This window comes from Bison bison, unplaced genomic scaffold, assembly GCF_000754665.1.
Source record: "Bison bison bison isolate TAMUID 2011002044 unplaced genomic scaffold, Bison_UMD1.0 scf7180017864185, whole genome shotgun sequence".
Classification (NCBI taxonomy): domain Eukaryota; kingdom Metazoa; phylum Chordata; class Mammalia; order Artiodactyla; family Bovidae; genus Bison; species Bison bison.
The window spans coordinates 797,046-806,210 of NW_011494757.1; the positions used below are offsets into that span (position 1 = coordinate 797,046).

The 9,165-nt window shown below is 41.4% G+C and overlaps 1 protein-coding gene across 1 annotated transcript in view; it reads left to right on the forward strand.

Moving 5' to 3' along the window:
- The window catches only part of MS4A1 (membrane-spanning 4-domains, subfamily A, member 1), a 15,517-nt gene extending 14,374 nt beyond the window's left edge, over window positions 1-1,143 (forward strand). The window contains exon 8 of the mRNA XM_010843721.1: window positions 66-1,143. Within this exon, the coding sequence (XP_010842023.1) occupies window positions 66-193 (128 nt within the window). The 3' untranslated portion in view covers window positions 194-1,143. The remainder of the gene's footprint in view (window positions 1-65) is intronic.
- Window positions 1,144-9,165: the final 8,022 nt, after the last annotated feature.

Below are 9,165 nucleotides of genomic sequence, written 5' to 3' on the forward strand. Positions count from 1 at the left end.
TAAAGTTCAGCTAGAAAACAAATTGCAGATTGAAGTGGCTGAGCAGATTGAAATATCTTCCCTACCAAAGAATGAAGAAGACATTGAGATTATTCCAGTCCAAGAAGAAGAGGAAGAAGCAGCAGAAATGAACTTTCCAGAGCCCCCCCAAGATCAGGAAGACTCGCCAATAGAGAACGACAGTGTCCCTTAAACTGCTTTTTTCTTTTGCTGTTTTCTTTTCTCTTTCAGCGTTAGTGTTCACAGCTTCCCAGAGACTTACTCACCCGCGTTTCTGAAGGCGCTCTGCACGTGGCCTCAAGTCTTCCTCTGGTCTTGGCGTGGAGCGACCACAGACAGCTCCCTTCTCCCCATCCTCATTCAGAGTATGAACACAGGCCCCTGCAGCAGACTGTCGCACCGTGCTTCTCGCTTAGGCAGCCTTCTTACAGTGAAAAGAGAGAGGTCCGAATAAGGGCTGTGGAGTGTGATTTGTCACTGGCCTGACTCTTGGACAAGGTGTAGCAGAGTAGTCACAGCAGCAGTAGCAGCAGCAGAAGTTTGTTTTTTCATTTTTCTCTCTGCAATCGGCAGACTCTGTATCAGATGAAAAATGTCAGTGACTGCTCCATGCCATCCTTAAGCTATCTTTGATTTCTTCCACATCTACATTTGTGTGTGTGTGTGTGTGATCTCTTTTGTACCACTGTTTTCAGGAAAGTAAAAAATAATAATAATGAGGCACGGTAAAGAACCTATCCCATCTGTCTTTCTTTGGGGCTGACACTGTTGCCTTTGCGTCTCACTGGAGGAGCTCTAAGGGGCCAGTCCTCAGCCCTGTCTGTACAAACAGCACCGCTTATGCCTGGATCTGTCTCCTTCCGTCTTAACTTTTCCTAGCTCCTCCTCTAGGCTCTTGGCTGCACTGTCTACATACTTTTCCCCTTTAGGCAAGAGAAGAAAGGATGACGGAAACAAATGCCGTAATGAATGCTCAAGTCGCAAAGGATGATCAGTGCTTGCATTTTTCAGTGTTTTCCAGTTCACAAAACATTTTATCAAATAATTGTCATTGATCTTCCATGATCAGGAAAAAAATTCCTATCTCTGTTTTACAATGTTCACACAGTAAGCAAATAAATCAATGTAACTTGTCAGTAGTCACCGCAAGTAATTTTGAGAGTCTTATTTCATACTCAGATCTTCTTATTCAAATACTGTAATGCTTGAAACCACAGAATTGCCTATCCAGTGTCTACGTAAGAGCCGAATCAACAGGTTTATCAAGCACCTGCTCTCTGACCAGCATGAAAGAGGTGTTGAGAAAGACACAAAAGAATCAGAAATCATGTTTTACCCCTTGGGGACAAAAAACTTAAACATTCAGTCTTCAAAAACTCACTAACATACAATTCGCTGTCAGATTATAAAATGCAGATACTAAGTGCTAGAGACATTCTGAGAAAGATCATGCTCGAAAATAACACAATTACTTACAATGCCAGATCTCAGGGACTGTTTACCCTACCTCTAGATTCTTGTTCAGAGAGGTTACTACCCTACACAGAGAGAGCGTTAACCTAGGAAGATATCACTAAAATCTATCAACCATGTTTGAGCATTTGCTGCATGGTAAATGCTGCCAGACCCTGATGGGTATATAGATGATGCAATTTGCACCCTCAGGGACACTTCCACTTTGTTAGGGACCACGGATAAAAGATATTTGTGGTGATTAGAGAAAAAAAAGTAGGTGGGGCATTTCTCTGTGTAAAGTTCTTGAAAATGGCTTTAAATGAATAAAACACTATGTGTGCTCAGCTGCAGCAGCTGATTCAAACAAGGTGTTCCTCTAAGCTTCTCTACTCTTGTTAATATCCTGGTCACAGGAGCCTCCAACATTCTCAAGTTCGTATTCACGTAACCCTAGTCTGGGTTTGAACCGTGAGATGTCAAGACATTGACTATTCGTGTCAATATATTCTAACACACACACACGCACACATTCCCAAGGAAAATTCTCCTGGAGTAGGTCATTAATAACACATTCCTTCCTGTCTTCACCCCAGAATGTGCCGGGACTATGGGGTTGTGAACTAGGACCAGCCCCCACCTTGGACTAGGGGAAAGGGAAGAGGTGCAGCTATGACTAACTCAAGGCAAAAACTGGTGAGAAAACCTCCAAAAAAGACAAGATCTTGGGACTTCCCTGGCTGTCCAGTGGTTAAGACTGCATTTCCAATGCTGGAGGCATGGGTTTGATCCTTCATTGGGGAACTAAGATCCTACATGCCATGCTGCATGGCCAAAAAAAAAAAAAAAAATTAAGGACAGGAGTTCTTATTTCTATCTCATTTTCTCAACTTCTTAAATATATATGAGGATCCTTCTCCAAACACATGGCTTCCTTAAGTATTTTAGTTTCTTTTATTCATTTTTTAAAATAGGGCTTCCCTCGTAGCTCAGTCGGTAAACAATCTATCTGCAATACAGGAGACCTGGGTTCAATTCCTGGGTTGGGAAAATGCCCAGGAGAAGGAAATGGCAACCCACTCCAGTATTCTTGCCTGGAGAATTCCATGGACAGAAGAGCCTGGCAGGCTACGGTCAATGGGGTCGCAAGAGTCGGACTTGACTTAGTAACTAAATCAATTCATTTTTATATTTTCAAATAGTTTTTACTGAGCCTACATTAACTCCTTATCACAAGACACCACTGATGTCTACTCTTAGAAAATGAAAATCCTTGCTATGACTTTCTTTCCAGTTATCTCTTTGGCAATTTGTTCACTGACCACCCCACTCTGCTCAGGATTAAGAGATTTCTTGGGATGCAGGAAGTTTAGTGCTAAAACCCAGATTGTCTGAGGCAAACCAGGATGAATGGTTGATCACCCTAGTTCAAGACAATACATGATTTTACCCAGATGCAATCACTGCGTAATAATATAATATTTTATACTTAAATTTATATCATAAATATATTTCTTTTGTTGTTGTTGTTTAGTCAGTCAGTGGTGTCTGACTCTTTGCGACCCCATGGACTGCAGCATGCCAGGCTTCCTTGTCCTTCATCATCTCCCAGAGTTTGCTCAAATTCATGTCCATTGAGTCGGTGATGCCATCCAACCATCTCATCCTCTGTCATCCCCCTCTCCTCCTGTCCTCAATCTTTCCCAGCATCAGAGTCTTTTCCAATGAGTTAGCTCTTTGCATCAGGTAGCGGAAGTATTGGTGCTTCAATGAAGCTTCAGTCCTTCCAATGAATATTCGGGATTGACTTCCTTTAGGATTGACTGGCTTGATCTCCTTGCTGTTCAAGGGACGCTCAAGAGTCTTCTCCAACACCACAGTTCAAAAGCATCAATTCTTCAGTGCTCAGCTTTCTTTATGGTCCAGCTCTTACATCCATATATGACCACTGGAAAAAAGACATAGTTTTGACTACATGGACCTTTGCTGGCAAAGTGATGTTTCTACTTTTCAATACACTGTCTAGGTTTGTCATAGCCTTTCTTCCAAGGAGCAAGCATCTTTTAACTTTATGGCTGTAGTCACTGTCTGCAGTGATTTTAGAGCCTAAGAAAATAAAACCTGTCATTGTTTCCATTGTTTCCCCATCTATTTGCAGTGACGTGATGGGACCAGATGTCAGGTCTTCAATTTTTGAATATTGAATTTTAAGCCAGCTTTTCAACTCTCCTCTTTCACTTTCACCAAGAGGCTCTTTAGTTCCTCTTTTTCTGCCATTAGGGTGGTGTCATCTGAATGTCTAAGGTTATTGATATTTGTCCTGGCAATCTTGATTCCAGCTTGGGATCCCTCCAGCCCAGCGTTTCTCATGGTGCACTCTGCATATGAGTTAAATAAGCAGGGGACAGTATACAGCCTTGACGCGCTCCTTTCTTGATGTGGAGCCAGTCTGTCGCTCCACTCCAGTTCTAACCGTTGCTTCTTCACCTGCATACAGGTTTCTCAGGAGGCAGGTAAGGTGGTTTGGTATTCCCATCTCTTTAAGAATTGTCCACAGTTTGTTGTGATCCACACAGTCAAAGGCTTTAGTATAGTCCATGAAGCAAAAGTAGATATTTCTATACTGTTACATAATTTTTTTATTGGTATATAATTTTCTTAAGTATTATTTTTAGTTGCAACTTAGTACTTCACTGAATCAATATAGGATAATTAACCATTCCTCTATAATTGGGTACTTAGGGTATTTCCTTGTCTTTTTGGGTTTTTTTGCAAATCACTTTTATAGCTGCAGAAACCATGAGCAAGAAAAAACATATTTCCTGTTCTCATTATTCAAAATGTGGTTTCACATGTCAGGCCTCGTCAATTCCACCAGCAGGAAGCACTGGCACTTGTTAAAAGCCAGGGAATTAGTTTTTATCACACTTTGAGAAGAGAAAAATCCAATACACAGAAAAGGTAGCTTGGATTTGATTTGTTTTTAAACTCTTGGTACACAACCTACAACACCAATCAGAAATCGTCATAAGTCTGTAAACCTGAGAGGTTATACATTCTCAGCTAAAGAGAACCAAGCAATATAAGCTGAATATGGTAGAATCATTTAGTGGCAAAGCTGCAGCTAAGCTAGGAGTTTCCCATGGAATTATGTTTGCCCCCTGCTCACCTCTTCCACTGATGACTTACTGTAAGAAAGTTACTCTTAACCTAGTATGCATTCTGCTGCAAGGGAGAACAAACATTCTAAAGCAAGAACTAATCATTGGGGAATCATTAATTATCCAAAAGTACTTACTGATGCCAGCCTATCAGTAAGCAAAAATAAGCAGAGTCCCCTCCTTGTAGAGCTTACTATCTGGTTAGACAGAGATCAGTAATATACTCATTAGGCACTTACTATGGGTATGACATCCTGTGAAGAACAGAGTGGTATACTTCGAGATAAGAAAAGTCCTCTGCCCTCAAAAATCAGAAAAACCCCCGCCCCCAAAGCTCCCTGCCCTCAAAAATAAGAAAAACCCCTGCTCTTTAGTGCCCAACTGGAGATGATAAAAACCATATGCATTAGAAGATAATCAGTACAGATACAAGAAAATTCAGTGGAAGAAGAATAATCCTTCAACCAGTTGGTGGATAAATTGGACAGTCACGTACAAAAAAGAATAAAACTGGACACTTAGCTCATATCACTCACAAAAATTAACTCAAAATGGATCGGAGGCCTAAACATAAGAGCTAAAACTATAGAGCTCTTAGAAGAAAACAGATAATAAATTCATAACTTTGGATTAGGCGATGGTTTCTTAGACACTAAAAGCGTAAACAAATAAAAAGAACAGATCATCAAAATTAAAAACTTTTGTGCTTCCAAGGGCGCTATACAGAAAATGAAAGCAACCCACAGGAGGGGGTAGAATATCTGCAAATCATGTATCTGATAAGGGTCTAGTATCCAGAATGTGAAAAGACAGCTTACAATTCAACAATAAAAAAGACACAGAGCCCAATTAAAAATTGGGCAAAGGATGTGAATATATATTTGTCCAAAGAAAATATGCAAATGGTCAATAAGCATATGAAAAGATGCTCCTCACCAGTCCCTAGGGAAATGCAAATCAAAACCACAATGAAGGAACTTCCTTGGTGGTGCCCTGGTTAACACTTCACCTTCCTAAGAAGGGGGTGTGGGTTCCATCCCTGGGCAGGACAGTTGGGATCCCACATGGCATACTGCCAAAAAACCAAAACATAAAACAAGCAATGTTGTAACAAACTCAATAAAGACTTTAAAAATGGCCCACAGCAAAAACATCTTTAAAAAACAAAAAACCACAATGAGATATGACTTCACACCCACACAGATGGCTATAATCAAAAAGAAAGTAATGAGTTTAGTGAGGATCAGGAGTAATTAGACCCTCATACACTGCTAGTGGTAATGTAAAAGGGTGTAGCTGCTTTGAAAAACTGTCTGGCAGTTCCTCAAAAAGCTAAACATATGAGTTACTCTAAGGCCCAACTAAGATCATGGCATCCGGTCCCATCACTTCATGGCAAATAGACGGGGAAACAGTGGAAACAGCGACAGACTTTATTTTCTTGGGCTCCAAAATCAGTGCAGATGGTGACTACAGCCAAAAGACTCTTGCTCCTTGGAAGAAAAGCTATGACAAACCTAGACACCATATTAAAAAGCAGAGATACTCCTTTGCTGACAAAGGTCTATCTAGTCAAAGCCACGGTTTTTCCAGTGGTCATGTATGGATGTGAGAGCTGGACCATAAAGAAAACTGAGCACTGAAGAATTGATGCTTTTGAACTGTCGTGTGGCAGAAGGTCCATTGAGAGTCCGTTGGACTGCAAAGAGATCCACCAGTCCATCCTAAAGGAAATGAGTCCTGAATATTCATTGGAAGGACTGATGCTGAAGCTGAAACTCCAATACTTTGGCCACCTGATGTGAAGAGCTGACTCATTGGAAAAGATCCCAATGCTAGGAAAGATTGAAGGTGGGAGAAGAAGGGGATGACAGAGGATGAGATGGTTGGATGGCATCACTGACTTGATGGACATGAATTTGAGTAAACTCCGGGAGTTGGTGACGAACAGGGAAGCCTGGCGTGCTGCGGTTCATGGGGTCGCAAAGAGTAGGACACAACTGAGTGACTGAACTGAACTGATACAGTGCAGTAGTCTCCTACTATGTATATACTTAAGAGAAATGAAAACACAGGATGACACGGAAACTTTAATACAAATGTGGACAGGAGCATAATTCATAATGAGCAAAAAGTGAAAAACAAGCCAAACGTCTATCAACTGATAAACAGGCAAAGAAAAAGTGGTATATGCATAAAGTGAAACATTATTCAGCCATGAAAGGAATGAGGAACTGGTGCATGTTATAACATAGATGAGCCTTAAAAACTCCATGTTAAGTACAAGAAATTAGATACAAGAAACCATACACTATATGATTCCATTTATATAAAATGCCCATAAAAGGCAAATCCATAAAAACAAAAAGTAGATAGAGGCTGGGGGTAAGGGGACAAGAGAAATGGAATGAGTGTTAATCAATTAGGTTTCCTTTCTGTGTGCTCAGTCAGTCATCTCTGACTCTTGTGACTCCACGAACTGCAGCCTGCCAGGCTCCTCTGTCCATGGGATTCTTCTCAGGCAAGAATACTGGAGTGGGTTGTCGTTTCCTCCTCCAGGAGATCTTCCTGACCCAGGGTCTGAACTCTTGTCCTTGGCGTTGGCTGGCAAATTCTTTACCGTTTGAGCTACAGGGAAGTCCTTATACAATGGTACAAAGATGGTTATAAAATTTTGTGAATATATTTTTAAAAATCTATAAAAGATGTGTGAATTATATTCCAATAAAAATAAAAAGAGATAGTAAGTGATCTAAGACAGCTAGGAAGGACTAAATAACAGTAAAATGCTCTAGTACCTAGCAAAAAATAACTGCTCCATAATATTACAGGAATGAGCCAATGAAGGCTAATATATTAAAAGGAAACCTCATGAAATAGGAGACATTTGAGTTGAGTCCTAGAGAGTAAGTAGAAATTATATAATAAAAAAGGAAAAATCGTTCCAGGTAGCAGGAAAAATACCTATGCAGGATGAAACAGAAACATTCTAATTGTGTTCAGAGCCAATAATGATAACCCAGATGGTTCACAGTAAATCAGGGTGTGATCAGACCTAAGGTAACAACGGCTGAAACCACACTTGTGTTCAGAGCCAGTAACGATACCCAGATAGGTGTGATCAGTAAATCAGGGTGTGATCAGACCTAAGGTAACAGACAGAGGCTGAAGCCACACTACGCAGGGTGTCACATGCCCACGGCATCTGGACCTTAATCCGTAAGCATCAGAGAATCACTGGAGGTGAACTCAGTCGGGAAGAAATAAATTACAATTAATGGTTTAGAAAGTAAGTGAGACAGTAGGCGTAAACAAGGAACTAGACTGAATTAAAAACTAGAAATAAGAAGGGGGATTATATTTTAGAGATATTCGAGGGTAGAAAAGATTTAATAAATGTGAAGGAATTTATTAGATATAAAGAGTGAGAAAGGGGAAGAAATCAAAGACACCTCTCAGCTCCGAGTCTGAATGATGGGAAGTGGGAAGGGCTTTAGATGATGGTGATGCTGAGAGAGAGACAGCAAGCTGACAAAGCAGAAGCATGGGAGTTGGATCAGGAGCTCAAACTGGACCAGTTCTGTGAGCTGACACTATAGACTGAAGATTCATTACGACATGCATTGCAAATCTCTGGAAATGCAAGGTGGCAAGTCAGACAAGAGAACAGGATTGGACGCACATGGCATCGCGTGACAGGTTCACCTAAATCTGATGTTATGGGAATGGATGAGAGTTCCAAGGGAAGGTGACACCTTGTAAGGAATGGGCATATCTGGCTGAGAAAGTGAAATTAATGAAGATGAACTTGAGGACATTGAAGAAATTAAGAGAGGGCCTCAGGAGTGTCCTGTTCTGGAAGCTAAGGAAAGACAAGCATCTCACAGGGCCAGGAGGAAGCAGAGCAATGTGGTTGAGAAATCCCGAAGGATGGGGACTGATACCACCCATTGGAGTTAGCCAGCAGGTTGTTACTGGCGGTATCAGGGGAAACAATTTTAGAAAAGCATTAAGGAGAGAGGAAAGACTGCAATTCACTGAAAAAAAAAAAAATGAATGCAACATGAAAACATTTAAACTGTGAGAATAAAGCTCTGCTTTGGGAACGTCTGGTTATAGAAGGAAGGCGAGAGTGACTGACGGTTTGCTGAGAAGTAGGCAAGGAGTCACTCGGAACACTTGTTCAGTTGCTACGTTGTGTCTGGCTCCTTTGCGACCCCGTGGACTGTAGCCCACCAGGCTCCTCTGTCCATGAAATTTTCCGGGCAAGAATACTGGAGTGGGCTGCCATTTCCTCCTCCAGGGAATCTTCCCGACGTAGGGATCCAACCCGAGTCTCCTGCATGTCCTGCGTTGGCAGGCATTTTTTTTTTTTTAACCAGAGCCACCAGGGCAACCCATTCAGAAGAGTGTGTGATGTAAAACCTGCAGACATAGATAGGCACAGGGCGATTCCTGGGTTGGGAAGATCTCTGAAGGAGGGCATGGCAACTCACTTCAGTATCCCTGCCTGGGGAATCCTACAGACAGAGAAGCCTAGCAAGCTACAGTC